This window comes from Ochotona curzoniae, unplaced genomic scaffold (genome assembly GCF_017591425.1).
Source record: "Ochotona curzoniae isolate NIBS_2020 unplaced genomic scaffold, NIBS_Ocur_1.0 contig_883, whole genome shotgun sequence".
Classification (NCBI taxonomy): domain Eukaryota; kingdom Metazoa; phylum Chordata; class Mammalia; order Lagomorpha; family Ochotonidae; genus Ochotona; species Ochotona curzoniae.
Window position 1 is genome coordinate 64,437,408 of NW_024466599.1, and position 14,586 is coordinate 64,451,993.

The window sequence follows — 14,586 nt, forward strand, 5'->3', positions numbered from 1 at the left end:
TTTGTTTGTGTGCTGTGTTTAGGCTCCAGATGTTGAATCCCGTGAAGACTTGATTAAAAACCACTACATGGCCAGGATAGTGGAACTTACGTCTCAGCTACAGCTGGCTGACAGTAAGTCAGTGCACTTTTATGCTGAGGTGAGTGGCAGGTCCTTGGCTGGGGGCTCTCTCTTAGTCCTCTTGGAGTTAGGTCATGTTCAGTTCTCTTACTGTTGACTAGAAGAGAAAGTCAATGCCTGTGTCCTGTGTCTGAAGATTTGATCACAGTTCATATTGATTAGTATGAATACTAAAACCCTCATTTTAAAGGTTAATTTTTATTTGAGAGGGAAAATTACCAAGAGAGAGGGGAGAGACACAGAAAGAGCTTCCATGCGTTGGTTCACTCCCTTGATGGCCGCAACAGCTGGGACTGGGCTGGTCTGAAGCCAGAAATCAGGATCTTCTGGGTCTCCCACATAGTTGCAGGACTAGACCACAGTCTGTTGCTTTTCCAGTGATGTCTATCAGAAGTGGAGCAGCTGAGACTTGAACCAGTGTCCCCACATGGGATACTGATGCGGCACGTGGAGGGTTGGTTTGCTACACCTCAGCTCTGGCCCCCTAAACGCTCATTTCAATAAGCATAAGATTGATTTGTCTTTTCCAAGTTACTGTTAAGATAGCTAGGAGACTTAATAGGTCACATAATATAGGTTGAATATTGCCATACTTAACTTTTTTAAAATATATTTTGTTGCATTTTCTTCTTTTCTCACCAGCTATTTCATTGTCTTATGACAATTAGAAAAACATCTTCCAATATGATTAATAAAATCATATTAAAAGTACAAAAGGGAGGGAATGAAGAAAACACAGGTGTAAGAAAAAGCAAATAATGGGATAATGGATGCCCCTCAGCATGTAAGATCTTTAAGATATCTAATTTGAAATCTCAAAGATAAGTTATATAGATGGCAGAAAGAGAACTATCATGCTTAAAATTATTTAATAAATTGAAAAGGGAAACACTTCCTTTACTGGGTCTGACTTTATGATTTTTCTCCTGCACTGTAGCAGTTAGAGGGGTTGAGAGCTACCCAGTGTGCCTAGCTCCATGTTGTTTGCAGACAGCTGTTGCAGAGTATGTTTAAGAAGCGCACGAATAGGAAAAGTGTGTTGCAATGCAGAAAGGGGGTGAGGGGGGGAAGGCAACTGGAGGACTTGGCAATGGAATTAGCTGTCATCTATACTCACCTGGTATGTATGCACCTGCTCTGTGTGGCCCCTAGCTGCTGTCTGCAGTAGTGTCCTGCCTTGGCTTTTATCCTCCAGAGGTCCTGCACCCTCTTTGTGCTGAGCAGAGTGGATGTTTGTTTAATAGGGGGTGGTGGACTTGGTTGGTGAAACATTCCTGATATTTTCTCAGAAAGTGAAAAGAAGCTGGGATATTTTTAAGACTTTTATTTCCACAAGATTTGCTTATTTTACTAAATGTTTTCAGCACAATTGTGATAGACTTTTTATATTGGCCTAGCTTTCCCTTGACTATAAACAGGAAGTGGTTGACCCACTGGATGACTTTCCTGGAATGGTTAGTCTGAGCACCCAATGTTGACACAGCATTCAGATGTGTCTCATCAGATCCTCCTTGTCCATCTGAATGGCCTTCCCAGAAAGTTCAGTGACCCTTCTGACTGTATACTCGGTTTCAACAACAGTGTGAAAGAGGCTTTAGCTTTCTTTTTGATTTAGCTTATCTCTAGGTATTTTAGGTTTGGTAGAAACCCTGAAGAAAGTATCTCTGGTCGTCACGGTTTCAGGTTCATCTGTTCCTCCTGTAGACAAAGCATAAAATGTGAAGTAGGACTGTAAAGCCTTTATTGTTCCTGTAATGTGGTCTCTAATTAAGGACTTTAAAACACGACAGAAGTATCTTAGAGTGTTAACTGCATGGTAGAAATTGGTGATGACTTTCAAAGTAGTCATCTGCCTCTTTATTAATTCTAAGTATCGAAGAACTGTGGGCTAATGTACAGCCATGGTCGTCAGGTTAGACCTAGAGGGGAAAAACAAACATGAGTGAGCCTGGGTGCTTAGGTTTTTCTCCTCTTTACTGCAATAGTAGAGTTTGGGGCATAGCTTTCTTCTGTGTAGTCCAGTGTTTGGTACAGTGGCTGTAGGTATCTGACAAATACTCATGGCTGGATGAATGAATGAGTGAATGAATGAGTGAATAAATGGCTTATGGCTTTGGAAATGTTTTCTAGTATTCTACTCTGAAGCATTTGGAAAATGCGCCCTCTTTATGTTTTCCAATTTTGCAGTGTCGGGCACTCTCTAAGAGATTGGCCTTGGCAGAAAAGTCGAAGGAGGCGTTGACAGAGGAGATGAAACTTGCTAGTCAGAACATCAGCCGACTTCAGGTGAGTTCCCAGTGCTGTTTCTTTGTAAGTTCTTGGCTAGCACAACCAGCATTTCCTTTCCAAAGTAGCAGTGCTGGACCTCTAGACATGCTTTTTTTCTTAACCAATTTATTTCTAACTCATTTTTAAAAGTAGCATGTTGTGTCAATATCTGTATTGTTTGTTTCTCTGATTTGATTTTGATTTTAAATCATTTTATAGTTAGTGCTTGCTTAAATTATATTTATTTACCCATAATCCTTCCTTTTTGCCACTCTTTCTAATAAATCTTCACTAGGGTGAGGTTTGGACTTGTTTTGTACAAATTATTCTCTTCTTTTTCTTTCCTGTTTGTCATATTGAAAGGTAGGGTTGCAGAATATTCTTCTGTGCCCCGGCCTTGATTTCCGAAAGTCCATGGTGCCAGGCACAAACAAAAACACATAGCATAGCAACACCCACTTACTCTTTGTTTATTCTCCTTTCCTTATTTAGTTTAGTTTAGTTTGTTTTTGTTTTGTTGTTTTAAAGATTTATTTACCTTACTCAAAAGTCAGAGTTACAGAAAGAGAAGGAGGGAGATATTGATCTTCCATCTGCTGGTTCACTCCCCAAATGGCCACCATGGCCAGAGCGAGGCTGGTCCAAAGCTGGGAATCAGAAGCTTCCTCTGTGCCTCCCATGTAGGAGACCTTGGCCATTCTCTGCTGCTTTCTCAGGCTGTTAGCAGGGAGATAAATCAGAAGTGGAGCAGCTAGAATACGAAGCCGCACCCATGTGGGATTGCTGGTGCCACTGGTGGAGGATTAACGTGCCACATCACCATCCCTGCTTGTTTAGTTTATCAGATTAGCTAGGAACACAGAATTAGATTTTAGGGGTTTAGAGAGTGCCTGAGACAAAGGCCGCCTGTCCCAGGTTGGGTGCTGCTGGGCAGGCTGTGGGCCATCAAGGTATTTGATGGCTTCAGTTGGTCTGACGTCTCACTTAAAGCTAAAGAAAACTTAGGGAGCTTGCAAAAGATCATTTAGTCCTGTGGCTTTTCTAATAGCTTTGCATTTGGTGTAGAAGGGAACTCTTACATGGTTTTTGTCATGAAACGGTATAATTTTAAGGCTGAAGACAACTTTTTTTTTTCCCGCGTTATTTTCTTACCAGGCCTGTGCTGTTCCTTTCATATTAAATGATCAATATCTTGATAGGCTACCTCTCTACATTGTTAAGGCAAATCCAAAAGCTTCTTGGAGTGATATATCCAGTGGGGTTTGCACCCCGCCTTTCCTTTGCTACATAGGATGAGCTAACCACCACCAAGAGGAGTTACGAGGATCAGTTAAGCATGATGAGTGACCATCTGTGCAGCATGAACGAGACGTTGTCTAAGCAGAGAGAAGAGATCGACACCCTGAAGATGTCCAGTAAGGTGCGTGGAGGGCAAGCAGGGGGCCTCCGTGCCTCGAATAGTTAATAGAAGCAGGTATTTCAGGAGCAAAATTGTGGGAAATTGTTAAGTGTAAATATTTTCCTTGCTATTTGCTCTCTTGTCCGGTGGGAAGATGAAGTTTCTGTGGGCTCCAAGCTGAGAGGGTTTGACCTCTTAGGCTCTAAAACTGCTGTTTTTTGGCCCTTTGGCCACTGTTGTCCAGTGGTGCCTCTCAGAGGGCCTTGGGAGGGGAATTGCTCTTTGTTTATAAGAAGGGGTAAAACAGGGCTGCTGAAGAGTAACCTTGAGCACATTTACTCTCATAGTTACTCATCTAATCTAGGACTGACTTATGCTTTCGCTCCAGAGATTTCCCTTGATTTTGTTTCTCTTTGCTTGTCCAGACCAGGGTCAGTAAATGTTGACTCCCGTGTTCAGGAAGCAGTTCACATCCACATACAGTGTCTGTGTTATTATAACACAGTGCGTGCATTCTTCTGCAGTGAAAAGCAAGCTTTGGAAAGTTGGCCAGCTGCTCAGTTTTGTGCACCATTTCAGATGCTTAGCACATTTTGGTAACTCAGATGATGTTTATGCCACCACTAGCTGGCATTCTGTCTACACCCTGTACTCCTGATGATTGCTGCTGCTTACTCAGCAAGCATTAACTGAGTTTGTGTACATTGTGGAAGAAGAAAAGGTCAAAGAAACATAGCTCTCTTTTGACATCTGCTGGCAACCATGTAGGGTGCATTCTGCTCTGTGGGGTTCTCCTTGGAAAACATATTAATGCGTTGGAATCTGCATCAGGTGCTTTTGGCTTCCTGTGTAGTTTCATGATGTTGAGTAACTTCTTACTACATTGAGGGATGTCTCTGATGCTTCTCTGCACCATCTTGGTCACAATTATAACCAGCCAGTGTGGTTCTGATTATGGTTTGCTGCTTCCTTGTGCTTCAGAAATGTGAGCTAGAGGTAGGGGGTAGGAGGCTGGTCCTCTCGAAAGATGCCTTGCTAGCTCGTGTGGCCTCATGGTCTTCTAGCAGAGCAACATCTCACCCCTGGGTTGTATTTCTAGTAATGGTAGAAAGCTACACATGGAAGAATGTCTGTTTTGTTTTTTCTCCTGGTGTGTATGACAGAGTTCAGCAATGGTATAAGAAAATCCACTCTAGCACCTAACACTTGAAAAGAAGTTGACAGTGATTTTAGGGAATCTTCAGGCTCTAGAGTTGTGGAAGTATTTGATTTTGACTTAAGAAGGGTAAATGTTGAGTACCTCAAAGCTCATTGAATTGCAGCTACTTCAGAAATTCAGGGATTTGCAAGTTTTTTCTCAGAGCTTTTTAATCTTTTCCATAAAGGACCTGCCCATTAATGAAATTCTGAGTAAGATCCCCAAATGCATTAAGTTTATATTGTTAACTTTGACCCCTATTTTTTTTTTTGCCTCTTCCTCTTTGTTAGTAATTTATATTGCTGTAGTATCATCCTTTAACTGAGTTGACATTGTCTCCATTGGCTACCAAGTAAACATCTTCAATTATTTGTTATTATCTTGCTCTTGGTGGTTGTATTTTGCAAGTTACCCCCTTTTAAGGAGAAAATGTTTAGACCCAATAACCTAGGAATCGAATTAGAATGTACTCGTAAGAAGTGAACCACTTCAAAAGGAAGAAAAGTCATACAACACTGGAAAGTAGGAATCTTTGTATTCAAGAGAATAGAGAGTAAGTTCTAAGTTCAGACATCTTCCCTTTACCTTGTGCTCAGCCAGTGTCTGGGCTTGTTTGCTACAATAACCAGTGCCTGGGGTGTTGGGTGGCATGTGTTCAGCATTATTACCTATGAACACCTCCAAAAGTCTTAAGAAAAAAAATATGTTAAATATGTTAAAAAATCTTTTATTCAGCTTCATGTAATCTTTTCCCTGAGGGGTGGTGAGGGGAGAATTTGAGTTTTAGATAAATCCAAGATAGTAGCTTTCGTTCCTTTTTTTTTCCAAAGATTTATTGACTTTTATTTGAAAGATAGTTTATAGAGAGGAAAGACAGAGAGAGAGAGAGCTCTTCCATCTGCTGCTTCACTTTCCAAATGGCCACAATAGCCAGAGCTGAGCTGATCTGAAGCAAGAAGCCAGGAGCTTCATTTGGATCTCCCATGTGGGTGCAGGGTCCCAAGGCTTTGTGCCACCTTCTACTGCTTTCCCAGGTCTCAAGCGGGGAGCTGAATGAGGAGTAGAGCAACCAGGACATGAATTGGCGCCCATATGGGATGCTGGTGCCTGCAGGTGGAGGATTAGCATGTGAGCCACAGTGCTAGCCCCAGCAGCCTTCTTTTCTTTATTGCCTGAATTCATTCCCCAGAGGATGGGGACCCCTGGAAATAATCATTCATATGATGTCACAGTTGTTTGTGTTAATGCCTGCTTCTGAATTCATTTCCATGAACCTTTTGAAGTATTTTCAGAGAGCAGGGTAAGTTAAAGAAGACTGCAAAGAAGTTAAAGAAGACAAGTCATTGGCTGTTCTCTCTCTTGAAAAGCTCAAGCATTCCAAACTAAAATACACCATCAGACAGCTTGGTTTATAAACTTTTTCTGGAACTTTTCATTCTTATTGTTGATGTTTTTGTTTACACAGGGAAATTCTAAGAAGAACAAGACTCGATAGTTTACATGTAACTGGTTGGCAACTGTACTTTCCAGAACTGCTGCTACTGCTGCAGAGAACTGCAGGGCCCAGACCACGTCCAGTGCGGGCGGCCTTCGGCAAGCTGAAGTGTTGCTGGACCCAGTAAACTAGTTGGTGTTGTAAATGGCCTTGAGACATTTAAAATATATTTGTAACCAGGAAGGCAAATACTGAATTGGATGTTGACAGTGAAATGGAAAACAATACATGTACCATGGATATTGTAGGTTTCCTTCTGCTGTTTTTACTGTGCACTTTTTAAAATTAGGTTTTAATTTCGGTATGTAAGAACAACAAATATTTTGTATATTTTCAAACTCAATTATATGCTAATCAATTTGGTATCTATGGAATAGATCTATGTTTCTGGTTGAAATGCTTAAATTGTTCAGCTGTCATTACTTCTTACTGTGATTGAAAGCCGTCTACAGATTCTTTTTTTAAGATTTATTCATATTCTCTTTTTCCCTCTCTACCTCTGCTCCTTCTTTACCCCTCTCCTTCCCTTCCCTCTTCCTCCTTCTCCCTTCACCTTTCAGCCTTCCTCCCCCTTCCCTTGGCCCAAGAGGAGGGAGGGAGTATGCCTTGCAAACTTCAGATTTTGTGGGTTTGTTATCATTGTCTTCAGCTCTCCAGTACCCTCTCTGTGTTTGAATAACAGCTAAAGGAAATTCATGTCAATAAATTCATACTTACATCAAACTTTCAGTCTCTCTGTGAACTCTGTTGAAGTGGACTTTATGAAATTTATCAAATTCCAGTTGACCTATATATACTCTAATTCCTTGAATGGAAATAATTAATAGTTAATAGATAATAGTTAATCCTTTGGTCAAGCTCATGGGTTTTGCCTGGAGAACTATTTAGTAACAACATTTAAAGTAAAGACCCTGATTTCAGGTTTCCCTTTCAGTCTCCTGTTGGTTTATCTCATAAACACTGTCACTTTAGTGCGCATATGAGGGATGTCCCTGCAAGTACCTCCTCCCAACCCCCAGGCCCTAACCACACCACTCTTTCCTGAGGTGCTGACATTGGCCCATTTCAGCACTGCATCAAAGCCCCTGGATTAGCTGAGGAGTTCCTGAAACCCCTTCTACCCAACCTGTAGTCTGTCTCCCTTGAGGCTGTTACCCAGGCAGTTGTTGGTCACTGTGGGAAGTTACAGTATTACTGGTTCACCTGTAAGCACATCACCATCTTCTCTGGACTCAGCACAAGGGCCAGCTCCTGGGTATCGGCCCAGAATCCTCTCTGCCTGCCAGAGAGGGACTCAGGGGTTAGACCCAGGCCTCCCCACAGTGCAAGGATTGGGATCCTGGCTTGAGGGGCCTCTGAATTTCTAGTGAATCGCATTCTTGACCCTTCGAGACCTTTGTCCCCTTGTTTTCCATTTTATGTTCCTGCTTGGTTTGGGTTCTCTATCAACTGATCCCACTGTTCTCACTGTATCTGCACCTCTGAGAAAGAAACGGCAGAGACTCAGGCTGACTAGCCCCATCGCAAACCTGCAGCGGCCAGCCCCGCCCAGGTTGCTATTGTTCAGTGACAGTCCTTTGGCATTTCTAGTCCCTTTCTCTTCTAAGTTTCAATCAGGCAGCCCGCTCATCTCCACAAGCCTGGTTCCCCTCATTCTGAGGCTCTGCATCAAAATCACAGCCTGTCAGCAGTGATCTGACCACACTTGTTTCCACATATGCCCATCCTTCTTGCTGTTCCCAATCTGAGTTGTCTCTGCCTATCTTAAAGCTACCATTGCTGGTGCTCTTATTGCTCCTCCTTTTCCAGGTGATGGGTTTCAGTGAGATCTTCCATTTCTCATCCTGCTGGCTTCCTTCTCCCAGCTTCCAACAAGCTGTGCTTAATGCATCCTTTAAAAAGTTCAGAGTGTGGCCCTGAAGCCAAACTCTCCAAGTTTGGAGCCTTATACATGCAGATGAGTTGCTTAACATTTTTGTACTTCAGTTTCCTTACCTGTAAAATGGGACTATTTTAGTAGCACCTACCTTGAGGCCAGCATTATGATGTAATTGGTTAAGCTTCTGCCTGCAATGTTGGCATCCCATAATTCCATAAGGGCACCAGTTGAGTCCCAGCTGCTCCACTTCTGATCCAGCTGCCTGCTAATGTGCCTGGGAAAGCAGCAGCAGATGAACCAGGTCCTTGGGCTTTTCACACACATGGGATACCTTGATAAACCTCGTGGTTCCTGGCTTCTGTCTGAAGCTAGTGATGGCTACCATGGTAACCGGAGAAGGGCGGAGTTTGCCTCCAACCAAACCTGGAATGGATGGCAGAATTCTGGCAGGCTTCCTTTACTCAGCATCTTAAATTTGGCCCTGGCTACGTGATACCCAGACTACTCAATTTCTCTGCTGTGCTTCTCCCATCCTTTGGCAGATCTTTAGTCTGCACATATTTCTGCCTTGACATTTTCCTGAGAGCCTTTGGAATGGTCTCTCACTATTTGCTGAGCAAGATCAGTGTGTGTGTGCACCTGAGCTGCACAATCGACCATACAGCGCTGTTTCCTCAGCCCTAGTGGTCCCACTCCAATGGGATGTCTTCTTGAAAACTCCAGCCCTCTCCACATGGACCTGTTTTCCTGTCAGAGACACCATCAATCTTGGAAAGTATTTCCCTTTTTACTTCAATGTTGGCTCTAGGGTAAAAATGCCTTTTTTGCTTAACTGCTAATGGTTATCTTGGTAAAATCAGTTTCCAAGGCATATAGTAACCACCATTTGTTAGCTGCTTACCCTAATTCAGCTATAGGTAAGACTTGATGTTTATTGTTTCACTTAAACCTCCCAACAACCATATCTTGAATATACTACCTGCTATAGGCAGATTCTCCAGGATCAAAAAGATAGCATACCTTGGAGCCAGGATTCAAACCCAACCTAGGCTGGGCACTGAGCCTAAATTGTTCACTATTGTATTATGATCATTCCTGCTCCCCACCCCCTGCAGGGCTTATGTTTTTGAAAGGAACTCAAGTACTTGAGCCATCATTTACTGCTTCTCAGGTACATTAGCAGGTAGCTAGGCCAGAGGCAGAGCAGCTGGGATTGGAGCCAGCACTCTGGCAACTGAGTATTCCCAGTAGCAGCCTAATTTGATATATTATGATGTCAGTTCCAGTGTGAGCTTTTAAATCGAAGGCTTTCAGCTACCGATATTTGGAGGCTAAAATATTAAATTTTTGCCCTGGCATGATGACTCATTGGCTAAATGCTCATCTTGAGAGCACTGGGATCCCACGTGGGTGCAGGTTTGTGTCCTGGCTGCTCCACTTCTGATTGAGCTCCCTACTTGTCGCCTGGTGGTGAGGGGGTGTGGTGGAGGATAGCCCAAGGCCTTGGGTCGCTGCACCTGCAAGGGAGACCCAGAGGAGGCTCCTTATTTCTGTCTTTGGATTGGCGCAGCTCCAACAATTGAGGCCATTTGAAGAGTGAAGCAGTGAATGGAGGATCTTTGTCTCTCCTCTCTGTAAACCTAATCTACCTTTCTAATAAAAATAAATAAATCCTGTAAAAAATTAACTTTCAGGAACACCATTGTGGCACAGTGAGTTAAGCTGGTTCAGCTGCTCTGCTTTAGGTCCAGTTCCCTGATAATGCACCTGGAAAGCAATTGAAGGTGATCCAAGTTCTTGGGCCCCTGCACCCATGTGAGAGGATCCAGATGAATTCCTGGTTTCTGGCCTCAGCCTGGCTTGGTCCTTTGTAGTCACTCGAGGAGACTGAACCAACCCGTAGATGATCTCTCTGTCTCTGAACTCAAATAGATAAAATAATATTTTAAAGTTAAATTTCACAGCTACTCCAAGTACTTAATTCAACTTCCCCTCTCCACATCTTTAATAAATACCAATTTTCTCTTTCAGTTAGCTTTTAGTTAGCTTCTTAGTCTTTTTTTTAAGATTATTTGAAAATCAGATCAACAGAGATGAAAGAGAAGGAAGGAGAGAGAGAGACAGAACAGAAATGAAAGAGAAGGAAGGAGAGAGAGAGAGAGAGAGAGAGAGAGAGGAAAGTATCTTCCATTTACTGGTTTACTCCCTACGTGGTTGCAACAGCCCGTTACGGACCAAGCTGAACCCAGGGAGTCAGGATGCCAGCATGGGTGGTAGGGGCCCAAACACTTGGGCTGTCCATCTGCTGCCTTCCAAGGCACTTGAGCAGAAAGCTGGATTGGGAGCAGAGTGGTTAGGACTTGAAAAAGCACTTCAGTTTGGGTTGCTGGTGTTGCAAATGGCAGCTTAACTCTGCCCCACGACACCAGCTCTTCTGGGCTAGTTGAAAGGCTTAGCCACAATATTTCTCTATGACATGATCATTGCCCCTCTAACTCAATTGTTTTTATAAACTTTTTTGTTTGTTTCATTTTGTTTGTTTGAAAGACAGGGAGACAGCAGAGAAAGATCCTCCAACTTCTGGTTTATTCTACAAATGCCCACAACAGTGAGGACTGGGCCAGGGAGGAGCCAGGAGCCTAGAACCCAGGAATACTCTGCTGTGATTGGCAAGGCCATTACCTGCTGCCTCCCAGGGTGAGCATTAGCAGAAAGCTGCGTCAGCAGTGAGGAAGCCAGGACGTGAACTAGGTGCACCCATACAGGATGTGGGCGTCCCAAGTTGTGACTTAACTACTGCTCCCCGACTTTTCATTTGTATTTACATATTCCCTGTCACACAAACCAAGCTAAATACCCAACCCTGAGCATATTTATGCCATGATGCTGTACCTTCCTTCTGGCCCATAGAGTGTAAACTTTGTGGTCACTGTTTTATTAGGAGAATTTTTCTTACACATAAGTAGAGAATAGCACAAGCCCTCTATCCCTATCTCTTGTGATGAATATCCTGCCAATCTTTTATCATTTTTCCACACTTACTTTTTTCTTGGAGTATTTTCAAGCAATTTCCAGACATTGGGTTCTTCCATCTGTGTGAAATACTTCAATTCTGCATACCTTCGGAAACATGGTAAGCTCCAGCTTGTGAAGCCCTTAAGCACATCGTCATTTGTTCACAGTGGTGTGCTGAGCAGACCATGAGGAGCAAAACAGACAGCCTGGCTGCCTCCCTCAAGAGCTGACAGCCCGTCAGTGAAGTCAGGAAGTGATCACATAACGTACAGCCCCACTGGTGGTCCTTTGCCATCCACCCTGACCCTGGGATTGTCTTGGGACAGACAGTAACAGAGGTTAATGCAGGGTAGCTGCTTAAATTTTTATTTTCTATTTTTTTTTTTTTAAGATTTATTTTTATTATTTTTTTATTGGAAAGGCGGATATACAGAGAGGAGAGACAGAGAGGAAGATCTTCCGTCCGATGATTCACTCCCCAAGTGAGCGCAACGGGCCGATACTATGCCAATCCGAAGCCAGGAGCCTCTTCCGGGTCTCCCACGCGGGTGCAGGTTCCCAAGGCTTTGGGCTGTCCTCGACTGCTTTCCCGGGCCACAGGCAGGGAGCTGGAAGGAAAGCGGGGCTGCCGGGATTAGAACCGGCGCCCATATGGGATCCCGGGCGTGCAAGGCAAGGACCTTTAACCACTTGCGCCACTGCGCCGGGCCCAGCTGCTTAAATTTTTAAAAAGCCACACATACAACTAAATGTCTGAACTTTTTAAAATGGTGAGCTTAATTTGAGTGAGGCTGTTCTAAAATGCTTATTACTAAGAAAAAATCAAAACCAAAAAATAGCCCTCCCCATTTCATGCTCCCCAGAGAAAACCAGCTCTACTCAGAGTTTTGGTATCTATATTTCCAAACAGTAGGCTATTTTTGCATTTCCTGTTTGACACTGTTAACTGACTTTGAGTTGGAAAACAAGGATTTGCCTATCTCAGCTGCTGTCTCCTCACCACTCACATCCACTCACACACATACACCTTTTCATCTAACTAGTTACATCAACCTTTGACTAGGTCACTGTCCAGTAGATATTAAATGGTAACTATTTCAATAACAGTAACAGCTCAGTCATGTCCTCTACTGTGACTACATTTGCCTCAGGACTCTTTGTTTTCCTTGGGATTAACAGTCATCTTTCACTTAAAAAGTAAATGTATTTCCTAGTTTGTGTGGTACTTTGAAATACTTACTCTCTCACAGGTTGTAACTCTTTCTCTTCATGTGGCCAGATTCAGTTGGATGTTCATCCAGTCTCGTCCTCTAGGAGTCTCAGCTAAGTGCTCTGCCACCTGCTGCAGGCACTGCTCCCCGGGCAGGCAGCTGCTCGTGTGGGGAACTCCCTTCCATATCCTTAAACAACCCCAGAACCTCCAGTGTGCTGGTCTCTAGTTGCCTTTGCCTCTCAGCTTTCCAAGGCATTGCCTTTCCTGTCCAGGCCTCTTGTGACATGAAAGTGAAAAATGAGAGGAAATTCTCAGCCTGGGCTGAGCAGGGAGGGATGCACCTAACTTTCTCTCGAGTATTTATTGTGATGCTTAGTTCCTGTTGTTCAAAAATGTGGGAAATGAGAAAGACTATCAGGACAATGCAATATCTTTGTAGAAATGCAGCAATTAATATTTCTATTTCTGCTCTTCATGCATATAAAATGATTTTAATCAACATTGGAATTATAAAGTATTCCAAGTAAGGGGGAGGAGAGAGTAAAATAGAAAAGGGGAGTGAGAGTGAATTCCCTGACTGCACAACTTCAGAGAGGCATCGTTTACACCAAGTTCTATAGGAAACCCAGGGAGAACAAAGTGGGCCTGTGTAAAGACGGAAGAGCCACTGGGCATAGCCCGAGAAACAGGCAAATAGCATGGGTTTGGTGTCAGTTGTCAGTGCCACCCTCCGTTACTTTCTATGCAGTACTGTTCACTTGTTTTTCCGTAAGATTCATTTGAAATGCAAATGAGAGAGAGGGAGACCCATCCATCTGCTGATTCACTCCCCACTTGGGCCATCTTCCACTGTTTTCCCACAGGCACATTAGCAGGGAGCTGGATCAGAAGTGGAGCAGCTAGTACTTGAACCTGGCCTCAGTACTTATATGGAATGCTGGTGTTGCAGGCAGTGGCTTAGCATGCTATGTCACAACACCTATGCCCAAGTACTGCTTACTTTTGAAAAGTAATAAAAGTGGATCTGGATTCTTTGGGGCCAGTGCTGTGATGTAGCACATAAAGCTACCGTCTGCAATGCTAGCATCTCATATGGGTGCCTGTTTGAGTTCCGGCTGCTAGACTTCTGGGAAAGCAGTGGAAGATGGTTTAAGTTGTGTAGGCCCCTGCATGTATGTGGGAGACCCAAAGAAGCTGCTGGAGCCTGGCTTTGGGGCAGCCTAACTCTGGCTGCTGCAGCCATGTGGGGACTGGACCATGAGTGGAAGATCTCTGTTTCTCCCTTTCTCTCTCTCTCTTTCTAACTTTCCACTAAATAAATCCTAAAGAAAACAAGCAAACAAACAAGAAAGCAAAAAACAAAACAAGAGAACAAAACCAGAAAAACAAAAATTAGATTCTTAACATTGGATAAGACCTTACCAATCAGACTAATAGCATCACCACTTTTGAAGTTCATTATTCTTCAAAACAAATCAAAAACCATTTCTCAACAAAAGTGAAAAACATGAAGGGAAGTGAGGAAGCCGTTAGCTTAAAAAGTCACACAAAGAGCTGAAATAAAAAGCTTCCTCCACATATGTATGAACTAAAGCCCTAAAAGTAAAGCTCCTAGGGAGAAAAACGTGCGATTCATAGTCGTTTTAGGCAGCATTAACCCTGGCAGTTGCCCCTGGTCTTAAAATCTTCAAGTTCCTTTAGAGCTCCACCATAGGAAGACAGCAACATAGCTGGTTGACAGTGGTTAAGAAAACCTCTCAGGGCCACCCTGACAAGGGAGAGTTTGTTCTAGGCAAGGAGAGGGAGTTTTTGTCCTCGGCTAAGAGCCATGTCCTCAGACACGATTGTGATAAATGGACAGCTTGTCAGTAAGTGTTTGCCTCCTTGCCTCACATTTCCAAGCAGTTCTGTAATTAGCTCCAAATTAGGAAATTAGTTGGAAAGTCTCAGAGTAAGAAAACCTTTGAAATCATTGAATGCCAAGTTAGCACTAGAAGAA

General features: G+C 43.3%; 2 protein-coding genes across 4 annotated transcripts in view; both read left to right on the plus strand.

Annotated features, from left to right (window-relative positions):
- Nucleotides 1-7,203, plus strand: part of PPP1R21 (protein phosphatase 1 regulatory subunit 21) — a 78,660-nt gene extending 71,457 nt beyond the window's left edge. For all 3 annotated transcript variants that reach the window (XM_040993700.1, XM_040993701.1, XM_040993702.1), the window contains 4 exons: nt 23-139; nt 2,308-2,406; nt 3,680-3,808; nt 6,451-7,203. In XM_040993700.1, coding sequence (XP_040849634.1) covers nt 23-139; nt 2,308-2,406; nt 3,680-3,808; nt 6,451-6,480 — 375 coding nt within the window. In that variant the 3' untranslated portion in view covers nt 6,481-7,203. The remainder of the gene's footprint in view (nt 1-22; nt 140-2,307; nt 2,407-3,679; nt 3,809-6,450) is intronic.
- STON1 (stonin 1) overlaps nt 3,737-14,586 on the plus strand; it is a 56,266-nt gene continuing 45,416 nt past the window's right edge. Inside the window, exon 1 of the mRNA XM_040993703.1 lies at nt 3,737-3,808. The gene's annotated coding sequence lies outside the window, so the exon portion shown is untranslated. The remainder of the gene's footprint in view (nt 3,809-14,586) is intronic.